Genomic DNA, 13,873 nt, shown 5'->3' on the forward strand with positions numbered 1-13,873 from the left:
CCTCCATTCTCTCTACCTTTTCGGAGAGCCATCGGAGAATCAGATTCGGCACTGGCGCAATGAGGGTCACCCATGAGGTCAGTGAAGGGCCTGTGGGGATATTCCGAAGGCAGTCGGCGCGGCCTTGGTGGAACCGCCATCTGCCGCTCAAGGCGCACTGGTCAGGTATTTAGACGCGGGTCCTGTTTGGAATCATTTCTGACGCTGCATGCTCCGCAAAAGATTCACGTTGGCATGTCTTCTCTAACGAATATCAAACCTGTCACGATGCTGTTAGATGAGGCTCGGCTTCAGCTTCGGTATGCGAGTTGCACTCGGCAGAGTATTTGTCATCCGGCGCGTGATCTAATAGGTAGGTAGGCAGATTATCAATGCCAGAAGTATCGCCGACAGGCTCCAAAATGGAGAGCAGGTGGTTGGAATAAGACATGTTGCTTGATTCCAAATGATCAAGTCATAGTAGGTAAATCATGCTGTGTATCGATACAGCTAATCCACGTGGTTGGTTCCTCTGCTTCGAGACCAGTAACAACGACTCATGTTTAAGTCTGGATCATTTAAGTTCATTGCGAGTCGGAGGCTCGGGCCTTGCAATATGGAGGTGATAGTGACATCGGCTGGTTATGTACGTACAGTAAGTATAATTTTAGCGAACGTTCTGTATCGTCTCCGACTGGATTGACTTTGCTGAAAGTTTTGAGTCCATAAGGTAGCTTTCGACGATGTCGCGATTTTCTAATTACCCTAGAGCACATATACTTATTTTCTATTTGTATATATTGTTAACAGGGCGGTAGTGCAAGCCTTTCGTATAAGTAAATTTAGGTTGAATTCGTAGGGTGTTCGTTAGTAGATGTGTTTTGTTTCAAAGTATGATGGTTTTTTCGGCATGCAGCTTCGGGATTTCGTTATATTTTGACCAAAACGGATGTCTTTTTATTAACGTGCATGGCAACTGTTAACACTAATCTCGGCGTCTCGTTCATTTGCTATATAGCAACACCATAATCGCAGAAACAATATTTAATCACCCCATGTCTGGGATGATTTGTGACTTGTTTCTCACTATATTGTCCATGAAAATTTCCTAAGCATTTCTTTCGATGCGAGGAGTGAATGTCTTCACTTGATGTTGTTTGTGACAATGCCACTCGCCTACCAATCATAAGTGATGATGATTCACATATTTGCCTATTTTGAACAATAAAGATTGCTGTGGGATACACGGACCGAACCGTCCCGGAGCGGGGGAAGACCTTTCGTGCGTGAGTTGACAACACCAACTAACGTTTATTTATTCAACTAAACACAAGATAAAATGCCAGAAACAAGTTCTGAACAACCAGTTGCCGGCTCAGGTATACACTCCCATACTGCTTATCCTTCAGCACTAACTGGTATACCAGAGACATGGACTGTGGAGAATGTTTTGAGCGGTAACAAGCTGGTCCAGTCATCAAACTCGCCCATCTCATTTTTCCACCTTCTGGGTGGTCTAAAGACAACGAAGCGTGAGGGATGGAAGAGACATGGAATTGAGTGAGTTACTTCGCCCGCGAGCTAGACGTGATAGAGGCTTATGGTATGTTAGCCCCGAGTCAGTCGCCGACCACTCTTATCGGATGGGCATGATAGCTATGTTCGCTCCTCAAGGTCTCAACCAGGTCAAGTGTATGAAAATGTGTCTTGTTCACGACATCGCTGAATCTGTTGTGGGCGATATCACCCCGTTCAGTGGAGTGTCCAGGGACGAGAAGGGCAGAAGAGAGGCTGCAACTATCGAGTACATAGCCAACCGTTGGTCTGGACCGTATACTGCCGAGATAAAGGAGCTTTGGCACGAGTTCGAGGCTGCAGAGACCCCAGAAGCTCATTTTGCCCAAGACATCGACAAGATCGAGCTTCTGCTTCAGGCAGTGGAGTACGAAAGGAACAGTGAGAACAAAAAGGACCTGGGCGAGTTTATGGGAGTTGCGCGTAAGCTACGATCTGAAGCTGGCAAGGCATGGGCGGATGAGATCCTGGCTGATAGAGAACATTTTTGGGAAGGAACGCAGCATTTGAGAGGAGAACATGCTGAGAAGGGAGGTCTCACAGAGGAGATGACAAAGGCACACGATGCATACTACGGATGATTATTGGTAACATGCCACAGATATCCAAACATTTAACCAAATTAACCAATTTTGGTGGTATCTGAACTGAGGTTCTAAACTCATCCTGGAGTGCCAGAGCAGCGCAAACACAATGTCCACCCAAGGCTGACGAAACAGAGGATGCGATTGAGGATTTCGATACTAATGTACCTATCGAGAGGATCAATCCTGCCTGATGGCAAGAGACTTCGACAACATATTTCCACCCCCTTTCTCTTCAACATTTAATTTACTATTATTTTTAAACTAGGTATCTATTATGGATGCATTGAATCACCAGTACCGCCAAGAGCTATATGTTATGCGTTATAACTCTCGTGCAAAAGCAATATTGAAGCTTTCTGTACTATCCTACCTCACCAGCTCACACGATACGTGGTTGAGTGTTCCTCAGGGTATCAGAAAAGTTGGCCGCTGAAAGCAAAAGAAACGAAAATAGTAAATCAGTTTATGCTACTTAGACTATGGTTCTTAGACCACGTATCTCAATACCTAATAGGCCAGCCTTTCTGCTACCCACTAAGTGTTTTCTTTTCTGATGTTATAGTTAGCAGACGTGTTTGCTTTTGAGCAGTGATTGATTATAGGCACATGCTCTTAAGACACCTAGGTAGGTGTATGGCTGGAATCTGAGCTTGAGCCAAAGTAACCTGGTAACCTCCTTCTCACCCGCTTTCCCGTATGAGCACGTCACTATGACAAAAACCTCTTAGTAGGTGCTGACCAGGAGAATACACACCGGCGCATGTCCGCATTGCTTCTAAAATCAACCGAGAAGTTTTGAAATTCTTCAAATTCCGCGATCGCAACTCAATTCTTTCATCCGTCTTTGACCCTGAAAAAGCAACTACAGTAGTAACACGGCGACTGCGTACAGCACTACTGAGTAGCTGCATTCCGAACGAGACATTGCGTTTGCACAGCAAGAATTACTAATTGTAAGAGGGTATCGGGACGAAAACACTCATTTGGTTTGGCGCCTTTTTGCTAAAGCTGATCCTTCAGATTGCCGAAGTATCGGCAACAAGGAACAAGGCCCTCCCTTGCTCGAGTCTGAATATCTTCTCCACTCACATCTTGCATCGCATCGCACCGATTAACACACAGCAGTGAACAACTTGTCAATCGCCCAAGATCCATTCCATTGGTTGTTCTTTACCTATAACCAAATTAGACGTTCAAAGGTGATGGCTTTCGGCCTATTAAAACTAGTCTACAAAAGTGTCTAGACTGGAGCAACATTCACGCTTTCGAGTCTTTTTCACCATAACATTTCATTCCCCAATGCGAATTTTCATGGACCGTTTATGCGGGCTGCCCGATAATTGGGATGTGGTGTCAGCCGCAAGCAATAAACTTCAGCTCACACATTCCTATCGGTAGATCACAGGAACAACAAGGGCCCTTGCCGCCACTCGATTCCCCTTCTGGACTGTATAAGCACAGTTGATCAACCGGACGAGGATACAAGCTATGGACGTTTCGTTCATTCTTCAAGCAATCTGTTCTGGCCCAGCCTCGAGCTATGAGGAAACAGCCACATCTAACCTACCTTGGTAGGATTTTATGCCTCCAACCTTTGGACCCGAACTTGCATTGCTAGCAATGTCCTTCGGAGTGAGGTCCCGGCGACAACTAAATTAGAATCCAAGCAAAAGCTCAACGCTAGGTCGATCCTAGCCTTCAGAGATACAGTACCGGATTTAGTTACAGACAGAGAGAAGCTCGTCAGAGTTGGAGATCGAGCTGGACTGGGATGGATATGGGAAATTGCTTTTCACATCAGCTCCTGTTCATCGTGCATATTTGTCCGGGTCAGCTTGTTGGTGTGCTGCACGACTAGATGACGGATGTTTCGAGGGTCAGTGCAGCCAAACGAGGAAGGGCTGAACAACTCTCAGGCCGCCGTACAACCCAATCATATGCCTCTGCCCGCTCTTGACTACTAACTGTTTGTGGTGTGTGCAATCTAGTTTTCGATTGTGTACCTGGGCCCGTGGGCTGTGGCTGGTTTCAAACATATTAAGTTTGTGGGTGATAAAGTTCGTTGCCATAGATCCACCCAACCATCTCGGGATGATGACTTCTTTCAATGTACTGTGTCGTTAGAGAGGCTTAAATCGACGAGTCTAACGCTTCTGGGTATCAAACTACCCAGCAAACTGGACACCCCTGGCCAATATTCTAACCAACCCCAACGTGTAGCATGCTTTTAGCCCAATGCGAGATGGTTATGGGTGCCTTCGATGACTGGGAGGCGGCTTCAGCGCTTGGGATCTTTCGCTATGTACCAGCAAGTTATTTAAGCAACAGACTATCCCCATCTCTCAACCCTCGTGTGACTCGCAGACCTGCTGAGATCACAACGTTCTATCTACCCCTTCTCTTTGCATTTCGGTTCACTCTTTCACTCAACTGCCTTTCACTTAACTTTATCACCATGGGTCTTCTTCCACTCACTTATACACGCCCAAAGCACATGGATCAGAGATCATATCGTAGCAACAGCGCCAGCAGCAGTGGCGAGTCTCTATCTGATGGAGAAAAGACTGATGGCTCAGTCAGCTCTGGATTCTCTGGCTACTCTAGTGGTATACCTGACTCCTTGGCTTTTGACAAGATTATTGATGGAGGAACATGTCCTGTAAGCTTGCACACCCCAGCCAGATCGCCACATGGACTGCCACTTATTGATTCTTATTGTAGCCTATGACTGTCCGGGATTTCATGTCCTATCTTATTTATGTAGAACACGCTGCCGAGAACCTTCAGTTTTACCTCTGGTTTAAAGACTATGAGAAACGGTTCAACTCAAACCCCACGACCGATATCAAGCTTGCTCCAGAGTGGACCAGGGCTATGCAGGATGAGGCCATTATCAAGATCCGAAAAGAACAGGCAGATAAGATGCGCAAAGAGCCCAAGGCTGCCGCAATCTTCAAGGGTACCGACTTTGAGAAAACCCCTACAGCTCAGAACCGGAGCATGAGTGCCACCATTGATCCCTTTACAACGCCTCCCCAGAGCAGCGGAGGGGATGTGGCCTCAATCTTTACAGCGACCAACATTATGCCTTCGCTCGATGCGACGAGCTATATGAGCCGAGCCTCTGACGCCTTCCAGGCCACTGGCACCCAACAGCCTTGTAAGTCGATGTGCTTCCAACACTCCGTTATCTCCCAGACACTAATCAGGGACCAGTCACTATCCAACCATTCCGAGAAGAGGTTAACAGAGTGATCGTGACGTATATAATGGATGGAGCTCCTCGACAACTGAATCTCTCATCTGCTGAACAAAAAGCGACCATCGTGGCACTCTCTCAGACAACACACCCAAGTGCATTCCGCAGCATCTTCAAGACGGTTGACTCAAGTCTTCGTCACCAGGCCCATCCCAACTTTGTTAGATGGTCAATCTGTAACGGCAACCCTGCTCGCGTGTTCTTCGCGCGGTCACTCGGGGTTGGCCTCATCATGGTTGGCATTGTCATTGGCCTCATCCTCGCTCTCAGCAGCGCAGGTCGAGGATACCGGGCTCTAGCAGCAATCTCTCTTGTTCTAGGTATCAGCACGCTTGTTGCGGCTTACAAGGGTATGTGTGTTGTTCTTCACGGAATGCATCATCGCCACATCAGACCGTGGGAGTTGTTCGCGGACAGTGAGAACATGGATGACTTGGCTAAGCGAAGCTTTGATTCTTTCGGACTCAAGAACAGCTACGAGGATGAACCTTGGGTGGTCAAGTATGAGAAGCGCAACATTGTCCGCAAGGTGTTTGATCGCGAAGTCTGGATCCAAGAGCCAGCGCTGCGTCAGATTCAAGACACTATTTTCATCCAGGCGGTACTTGCTTCAATCCTTATGGGTGGTATTATCGCAGCAATCTTTGTGGCCGTCCCAGGTGGTCACTTCTTTTGATAAAGGTTCTCACCTGGCGATGAAAAGGATAGACCGTCGCACACTCAGGATACAATGCCTTGTCAGATTTTCCTTTATAACTTTTTGAATTATTCACGGATACCCAATTATTGATAAAAGCGCGCCTTGATGGAGTTAAGCATCAACGGGGGAGCTACCTCACAGCCATTAGTATTAAATACAATCATGGATTGATGCAAGCTGTTCAGTTGACCGCAGGTTGAATATACTTTGTGAAGAATCAAGTGTCGAGAGGCTTTGCAGATTAGGATCACTCCTTTTGCAGCCGCTCAATGCCGCTTAACATGGAGAGCCGACGGCATTTAGCAAGCCAAGCTCGGCATCAACCTTGAACCCCTCCTTGTAGTAGTTAGTTATCCGGGCCATCGGGGCTGTCAAACAAGCCGCAATGCATGGAAATACGTAGTAGGTCCCTATTTACCGACGTTATTCGCGGGTAAATAAATGCGACAATCCCTGAGTGTACCGTACTACTTAACTACGTCTCAACAGAGTTGATCCTCATCGGCCAAAAGCCGGGGGAAGGGAGCCAATTTCCCAGGTTCAACCTTTGTTGATCTTTGTTGAGTTAATGATACGTTAGGTACTGTAGTACCTTTATGGAGTTCTTCCCCAAAGACCTCGGCCCACCGGCTTTGTTTGAAGGAGCAAGCGCTGTCGAAAAAGGGTCGACCCCATTGTAATGTCAAGTCTCCCCATCCGATTGAGAGTCAACCCCTCCACAGCCGTTTATTGTACCGATTTACCTAGGTATTAGCTTACCTAGCTCATCTCCCTTATTACTCCTTATCTCAAGTTTGTCTGTTCTTCAATATCTTGCATGTAACCTTCGATTTAATCCTTATATCTAGCAGACAAGACCATCCACCATCGCGGTGCTTTGGGATTAACTTTGCGCCAAAGTATCGAACTCTCGTGTCTGAGACCCTTCAACTCCAGTATCTCCACTATCTATTTAACCCCCCTTCTATCCTCTTCAGAGTCCTCGTGCGCGACACGAGAGAAATAGTCACGCCATGACGCCCGCCTTAGAACACGAGGATGCCATTGCGCAGGAACCTCAACCGCCAGCGCATTCTTCAAACCACAAGCATCGCAGAACCATGACATCGACCGACGAGATAGACAGCACCATCATTCGACCCGGCAGCGTCAAGATCAATGTTAAGGGCGCTTTTATCGTCGATCCCGATACTGCGACGCCAGCGTCGACTTCGGGCGCAAGCGCTGGTGCTGTCAATTCGATCAACGGCCGAACGAGTCCGACGCACCCTGAGACGAGCGACATTCGACTTCCATATCACACTGCCATTGTGAGCCATATTGCGATTGACGTATGTATACTCTTGCCGGAACGATATCCCCAGAGAAAGGCGAAGGCTGACAGAGGTGGCGCTACAGATTGGCGGTTCACTTATAAAAGTCGTTTACTTTTCGCGTGAGGTTGATTCTACAGATCCTGGTGGCCGGTTAAACTTTCAGAGCTTCGAAACAGATCGCATCGATGATTGTGTCGAGTTTATGCGCCATTTGCGCGATAACCAGCTTGTCAATGGCTCACAACCGGGAGAGCTGTGTGTGATGGCTACAGGTGGTGGCGCATACAAGTATTATGACAAGATTCGGGCGGCTTTGGAAGTGGATGTGTCGCAAGAGGACGAAATGGAGTGTCTCATTATCGGTCAGTAGCTCGACTCGCGATCACTCGTTCTACAGCTAACCATATCTTCTAGGCCTTGACTTCTTCATCACCGAAATCCCCCGCGAGGTCTTTACCTACTCTGAAACGGACCCCATGCACTTTGTTGTGCCGCAAGAAAATATCTATCCCTATCTCCTTGTCAACATCGGCTCAGGAGTTTCATTCCTAAAAGTTACTGGACCACGATCATATCAACGAGTCGGCGGCACATCACTTGGTGGTGGTACCCTCTGGGGCCTATTGTCGCTATTGACAGGCGCCCGAACCTTTGACGAGATGCTTGAACAAGCCGCCCATGGCGATAACGCTAACGTCGACATGTTGGTTGGCGACATTTATGGAACAGACTATGGTAAGATAGGACTGAAGAGCACGACTATTGCCTCCTCTTTTGGCAAGGTCTTTCGCATGAAGAGAGAAGCCGAATCAGCTGCGGAAGATGGCAGATCGGCGACACCAGAAGATGCATCCTTTAATAGCGCCGATGTTTCACGTTCTCTGCTTTACGCGATATCAAACAACATTGGCCAAATCGCCTACCTTCAGTCACAAATTCACAATCTATCTAACATTTACTTTGGTGGATCCTTCATTAGAGGCCACCGACAAACTATCAACACACTGAGTTACGCCATTAAATTCTGGAGTAAGGGAGAGAAGCAGGCGTACTTCCTCAGACACGAGGGTTATCTCGGGTCAGTAGGCGCCTTTCTCAAGAGGAAGCCCAAGAACTGGGGTCGGAAGGGCAGCCTTGAGGGTATGGACGACATTGCTGAGTTGAGGAGGAATCTTCGCGATGAGGCACCCAGCTCCGGTACATTGTAGGCCTAAGAAGATGACGGACGAGCCACAGAGATTTATTCCCAGAGAGCTTCAAAAATATGTACAAAGACTGACGGCACCTCATTCAATGTCAGGCTGAACGGAAGGGTTGATGGCAAACATAGTTGGTGGTACAACCACAGGCAGCATTGGCGGCGTACAATCGGGCGTTGTTTATTTCGGGATGGCGCATAGTCTTTCTTCTGTGGGTTCTAGCGCATTATACAAAGAAACCACCGGCGATATCCGAGGTCATTTCATTCGAAGTTCTTATTTGCTGTGGTTGAGAATTGGAAACTTGCATAAAGCGGTCAAATCAACTATCATATCATGGATGGCTACTGGCCTTACGATAGTCGGAATCTAATGAATCAGATTTGTGCTTGAATGGATAGCAAAACTACGTCGTCAAAGAATGATGTTTTGTGTCGTACATTTCATGCCCCTATCCTGACGATAAAGGATGAAAGCACACGCGACGCAAGCACACTCTTGTCGCGTGCTGCCCGGCATTTCTCGACGTGCACTTTTTTTTTTTAATTTAAGAACTACTGTCTTCTCTATTCATCTTTCTTCTACAGATATCTTACGATCCCGAAGAGCTTCCGTTCAATATGGCTAATGGGATTGCAGTCGTTGATAACTGGATTAGCGTTCCTGATCCCAGAATATCACAACAACCTTACTACACAAGCTACCCAGCACCTGCTGGATATTACCAGCTATACAGCCCAGCGGGCGTAGTCTGGGAAACGGAAACCTTGAGCTCTTGGTCAGAATGGAGTTGCGATCACGACAGTCCTTGTTGCGGGTGCGACTGCGACTGCCGGCCTGAGATTAAGCATATCAATTTGGGAGATCAACGTGAACGAAGAGAGCAGAATAAGCGAGACCCCGTGAGCAACTCTTTTATCCATGATTTTCAGAATACCGCTGACTTTAGGTATAGCCCGGCACTGCCAATGTCCAGAACCATAAGGTCACCTGCGAGCCATCGCCGTCCTTGCACGTCGACGGCAAGCCCAACGCTCAACACTACATGCGACAATTTTCAGACAGAGAGGCACTCCAGTACGATAAACAAGACCTGTCGTCTATGGAAGATCTCATATACCAAGCCGCTAAACAACAGCGTCACCTGGACGACGCCCGGAGAAGAATACAAGATTGGATAAAGATCATGCCTGGACTTGTTAGCGACAACATGACTCAAGCAACAGAGCAAAAGACCGAAAAGTGCCATTGCAAGGGTTGTAAAGAAGAAAGAAAGCGAGAAGCACGGAGTGCTGGCAAGGGGAAGAAACACAGGCACAAGCAAGAGGCAGAGAAGAAGAAGAACAGAAAGAAGTCTAGACGATAGAGTATGGGATGCAATGCTTTGAGTCAAGGGTTCCGAAGGAAGGAGGTTGAGGTTACGTATGGTATGAATGGTGAATATGTTGCTGGAAGCATATTTCAGGTCGTTAGTGTAAGTGACAAGGTGGGTGTTGATAAGACACATAGAGCATACAGAACAATTCTATCTAGACCATGGCTAACAAATTTACCAACGAAATAAGCACTCTATACATTATTCAACTTTGAATCCGAATTGTTGTCAAACTTGAAAGTTGTAAATGTGGTTGAACAAGGCTGATTTAAGCTCGACCAATCGGGCGTTGAACGGTAATCCCACCAACTGTACATAGATCTCAAACCCCAACCAGTCGTGGATGTCAAAAAGGAACACAGTCTGCGTGTACTAGATACAAAAAAGGAAGTCTGTCTTGTCTGCTCTGTGTTAATGGATAGGCAGAATCGGCAAAAGTGAAGGGTCTGGCCGGGGATTGAACCCGGGACCTCTCGCAAGCAATGCTATAGGGTTTTCCCTAAGCGAGAATCATACCACTAGACCACCAGACCTGGTCAAGCGAATCTGAAGATTCGCCCGTGTGTTGTTGTTGGGGATCGACATATTATTTGAACTTATACTCTTGGAACTGTTGTTGACTTCGATTGGTCTTTGGTGGGGTTAACTTCTTTGGCTTTAACGGATCTCGATGTCGTGCATGTCCCACCCGGCTCCTCAGGGAATAAGATTCTGCTCTCCCGAAACCCAATTGGCTACTCGTACACATCACCAGGGATTGCTTGCCGATTGCCCTGACGGGGTGCATCTTGACAGCACGCGACCGTCGTAACGTCTGGCTTTAAGCCTTTTGCCACTTCATAGCTAATTGTCAACACCCCAGAAAACATCGCTAGACAACTCACTACTGATATTGTAGCAGCAACACCTCGACTATATCAATCACATCATCACGGTAGTAACAACTGTTGTTGGTCATTTGTTTGTATTCATTTCGTTGTCATCATGATGCACCTTCCCGTGCAGACAGCATTAGGTATTGTTCATCCTCTGTTCTCTTATCTCCTCTCTCGGGCATAAAGTTTCTCGCTTTACTTCTAGTTGCCCTGTCCGACATCCTTGCCCTGGGCGAGACCCTGGCTCTGGCCACCGCTGGCGTTGAGGTCCTTGATAGCCAGGCCCTGCTCGTCCTTGCCCTCAGGGAGTTCAGCGGTCTTGTCGGCACGGTCGACGTGGTCAGACTGAAATAGAAGGTTAGCCAAGTGTTTGTATCGGGATGCAGTACACAGATAAAACTCACCTCGACCTTGCCAGTGCCGTGTGTGATGTCGTGCTTGGCCTCCTCAAAGGGGCCGTTGTCAGAAGAGCCGTCTCCGTTGCGAGGCATGATGATGGTTTGTTTGTGGTGGTGAGGGGCTTGTGTTGTTTTAGAAAGATTAGATTGGTTGTTGAGTGTGAATGAAGAAGGGAGTGATCATAAATGGCGAGTACAAGCAAAGTTATTTATATGTCACTGTGGTCCGGCTTTTTTACCTTTTGGCAGCCCCGTGCTTAGCATCGTGATGCGATGAATCAACGACGTCATTTGAACGACGTCATTCTGATGATTGCCCTGGATGCCCCTCCATTCTCCTCCATTCTCTCGTCTCCGCAGCTGCGAGAAGCCGTCTGTGGGGAACAAAACAAAGCACGAGCTGAGCAAACGCTCCTTGAATGGACCTGCATTCCCTTCAATCTCCATCGGATTGAACGGCCAGCCGCCATTTTCCGTCATCACCGTCTCCTCCACGACTCATGCTTCGACAGCATCATGCCTTCTCCACAGTTGCTATTTTAGTTAAGTATTCAATCCATATAGAAATGGGGTCTATGTCAGTTTTCAAACTGTTGTTTCCAGTTCCATCGAATTCCAAAGTCATCCACCTATTGGCTCACTAGATTGCTTTTCATGGCTGGCTACCAAGTCAACATTACATCAGTTCAAACCGCTCAAGTCAGATACTTATTGCATTGCTACTTTCTACTGTTCCTCGTTACTACATATCATGAACTGGTCATCTAAAGGACCATTATGCCATGAAACAAATCCATCGGCACTTCGTAGCCTTTACAGATCGCTCCCAAGACAATGTACACTCGCGCCTTAACAATGATAATAAAAAACATGGCCAGCCTCCTCATGGTCAAGGGACTACAAGCCTCACCCTTGACTTCAACGATAGACATTTAAACCTTGGCAGAACGGCCTCGACGGAGATTGGTCTTCGGAGCTGGCTTCACCTCCTCCTGTTCTTCTTCAGTAGCGTCCTCCTCCTCAGCAAGAGCTGCCTTCTTGGTGGCCGCCTTTCGTCCTCGCTTGGCAGGGGCAGGCTTCTCATTCTCATCTACCTTCGCAGCTGCAGCTTTGCGTCCTCGTTTGGTGGGAGCGGGAGTAGGGGCTTCGTCTTCGTTTTCGTCCTTGACCTTTTTCGTAGCTGCCTTTCGTCCCTTCTTGGTAGGTGTTGGTTTCTCCTCGGTATCGGATTCATCCTTGACTTTCTGAGCTGAAGCTCGGCGTCCTTTCTTAGTGGCGGTAGGAGCGGGGGCCTCATCCTCACTCTCGTTCTTGACCTGGGCGGCCTTACGGCCACGGGCAGGCTTAGCAGCAGGCTTCTTCTCCTTGTCCTCTTCAACCTTGACGGACTCGGTCTTTCGGGCTTTCTTGGCCTGCGGCTCATCCTCCTCGCCATCATCATCGCCGGTGGCCTTCTTTCGTCCACGCTTGCCCTTGGCCTTGGGCTTGTCCTCACCGCCTGCGGCAGCCTGTAAAACGTTAGAAACATGTGCCATGATATCAGTATAGCACTTACAGCCTCGGCCTCCTCCTTCTTCCTCTTCTGAACAGCAGTCAAGTGAATACCTATAACACCGAGCTTGTTCTTTTCGGGGTCCTATATGACATGTTAGCTGCAGTAGACAAACGGACATGTTTCAAGACATACCCCGTTGAAATCTTCGGGGTCAATGAAGCCCTGCGTAACGCAACGGCGGACCTTCTCCTGCAGTTCTGGATACTCGCTGCCATTGTCAGCAACATATAGATGTAAACCTGTAACTGTAACTTACTCAAGCTCATCGTAGCCGTCGATTATAGTGCAATCGAAGCTACCATCGCCTTGCTGGCACATTTCACGGACGTTCTCTAGCTGTTGACCAGAGACACAACCCCTAAGAAAAACACACATGAGTTAGTTACCTGATGTGAACTTTTCTCACGACAGACAAATGCTTACCAATGTTTCCATGCCCAGCTTCCATGTTCTTCGATTTCGAACCAGGATCCGAAGCGAAGAGTTCCTTTGGTGCATTTCGCGGAATTCTTCTTGCATTGCGAGTCCTTGCAACCAGCGCGGTTGTTGGGGGACACCTCTAGTGTGCTGTGAGCAGACTACTCCTGGTAGAATCGCAGCCAAGGTATGAAGCGGTAACTTGACTGTGAAAAAGACATGTACATCTTGCAACTTACCAATACGATATTCGCCCATTTTTGCGATGATATAAGACACCTGTGGAGTACCAAACGTCGAACAGAGATATAATGCTGGAAATGTCGATTCGCAGGCAAAGCTTTGGTTTTGGCTGAATGTGTGGTGTGGGCTCTGATTGAAGAGGCTGAATAAAATTCGCACGTTGAGTAAAAAGAAAAGAAAAGATCGCTTGGCCCAAAGCGACAGAGAGATTATATACTCTTCTTCTTACCAGTGAAGAAAAACAGGCAGCAAAAAAGGTGAAAGGGTGAGATGCGATGGGTGAAGGTGGGAGGTGTGAGCTCAAGCTCAGTCGGGCAGTTTTGGGGAAGGAGTGATCCGACGCGACCAACGCGTCCCAGCCCAGCACCTCAGCAGTGTTATCCCTCGTTTACCAC

At 47.7% G+C, this 13,873-nt stretch overlaps 6 protein-coding genes and 1 non-coding gene across 7 annotated transcripts; 4 read left to right on the plus strand and 3 right to left on the minus strand.

Annotated features, from left to right (window-relative positions):
• Positions 1-1,191: 1,191 nt before the first annotated feature.
• EDB82DRAFT_496337 (uncharacterized protein) lies at positions 1,192-2,623 on the plus strand. Its single transcript, XM_025733717.2, has 3 exons — positions 1,192-1,358; positions 1,407-1,539; positions 1,592-2,623. Exons 1-3 carry the CDS (start codon positions 1,319-1,321, stop codon positions 2,133-2,135), a joined length of 717 nt encoding a protein of 238 aa, XP_025584595.1. The 5' UTR covers positions 1,192-1,318; the 3' UTR covers positions 2,136-2,623.
• A 1,973-nt stretch (positions 2,624-4,596) lies between these two features.
• On the plus strand, positions 4,597-6,076 carry EDB82DRAFT_474215 (uncharacterized protein; the record flags this gene model as incomplete). Its single annotated transcript, XM_065608016.1, has 3 exons — positions 4,597-4,800; positions 4,863-5,301; positions 5,358-6,076. The coding sequence occupies 3 exons, from the start codon at positions 4,597-4,599 to the stop codon at positions 6,074-6,076; spliced, it is 1,362 nt and encodes a 453-aa protein (XP_065464603.1).
• A 1,037-nt stretch (positions 6,077-7,113) lies between these two features.
• Positions 7,114-8,624, plus strand: EDB82DRAFT_523516 (fumble-domain-containing protein; the record flags this gene model as incomplete). The annotated part of the gene is made up of 3 exons (XM_025733719.1): positions 7,114-7,431; positions 7,499-7,778; positions 7,831-8,624. The coding sequence occupies 3 exons, from the start codon at positions 7,114-7,116 to the stop codon at positions 8,622-8,624; spliced, it is 1,392 nt and encodes a 463-aa protein (XP_025584597.1).
• Positions 8,625-8,930: 306 nt separating this feature from the next.
• On the plus strand, positions 8,931-10,279 carry EDB82DRAFT_143479 (uncharacterized protein). Its single transcript, XM_025733720.2, has 2 exons — positions 8,931-9,517; positions 9,571-10,279. The coding sequence occupies exons 1-2, from the start codon at positions 9,236-9,238 to the stop codon at positions 9,979-9,981; spliced, it is 693 nt and encodes a 230-aa protein (XP_025584598.1). The 5' UTR covers positions 8,931-9,235; the 3' UTR covers positions 9,982-10,279.
• A 153-nt stretch (positions 10,280-10,432) lies between these two features.
• Positions 10,433-10,523, minus strand: EDB82DRAFT_t160. Its single transcript has one exon. It is a non-coding gene; the product is annotated as a tRNA-Pro (tRNA).
• Positions 10,524-11,066: 543 nt separating this feature from the next.
• EDB82DRAFT_523518 (uncharacterized protein) lies at positions 11,067-11,356 on the minus strand (the record flags this gene model as incomplete). Its single annotated transcript, XM_025733722.1, has 2 exons — positions 11,067-11,210; positions 11,270-11,356. The coding sequence occupies 2 exons, from the start codon at positions 11,354-11,356 to the stop codon at positions 11,067-11,069; spliced, it is 231 nt and encodes a 76-aa protein (XP_025584599.1).
• A 644-nt stretch (positions 11,357-12,000) lies between these two features.
• Positions 12,001-13,590, minus strand: EDB82DRAFT_143440 (uncharacterized protein). Its single transcript, XM_025733723.2, has 6 exons — positions 13,475-13,590; positions 13,242-13,377; positions 13,075-13,176; positions 12,951-13,026; positions 12,819-12,899; positions 12,001-12,771 (listed from the first exon to the last, which is right to left on the minus strand). The coding sequence occupies exons 1-6, from the start codon at positions 13,491-13,493 to the stop codon at positions 12,196-12,198; spliced, it is 990 nt and encodes a 329-aa protein (XP_025584600.1). The 5' UTR covers positions 13,494-13,590; the 3' UTR covers positions 12,001-12,195.
• Positions 13,591-13,873: the final 283 nt, after the last annotated feature.

The sequence above is a fragment of the Fusarium venenatum genome (genome assembly GCF_020744135.1).
Source record: "Fusarium venenatum strain MPI-CAGE-CH-0201 chromosome Unknown EDB82scaffold_2, whole genome shotgun sequence".
Taxonomy (NCBI): Eukaryota; Fungi; Ascomycota; class Sordariomycetes; order Hypocreales; family Nectriaceae; genus Fusarium; species Fusarium venenatum.

Coding starts and splice junctions, on each gene's coding strand:
- EDB82DRAFT_496337 (XM_025733717.2), top strand. CDS start 1,319: ATGCCAGAAACAAGTTCTGAACAACCAGTTGCCGGCTCAG. Junction 1,359..1,406: donor ACAACCAGTTGCCGGCTCAG/GTATACACTCCC, acceptor CTGGTATACCAG/AGACATGGACTGTGGAGAAT. Junction 1,540..1,591: donor TGGAAGAGACATGGAATTGA/GTGAGTTACTTC, acceptor ATGGTATGTTAG/CCCCGAGTCAGTCGCCGACC.
- EDB82DRAFT_143479 (XM_025733720.2), top strand. CDS start 9,236: ATGGCTAATGGGATTGCAGTCGTTGATAACTGGATTAGCGTTCCTGAT. Junction 9,518..9,570: donor AGCAGAATAAGCGAGACCCC/GTGAGCAACTCT, acceptor CTTTAGGTATAG/CCCGGCACTGCCAATGTCCA.
- EDB82DRAFT_143440 (XM_025733723.2), bottom strand. Junction 13,027..13,074: donor GACGGCTACGATGAGCTTGA/GTAAGTTACAGT, acceptor TGACAATGGCAG/CGAGTATCCAGAACTGCAGG. Junction 12,900..12,950: donor ACCCCGAAGATTTCAACGGG/GTATGTCTTGAA, acceptor CATGTCATATAG/GACCCCGAAAAGAACAAGCT.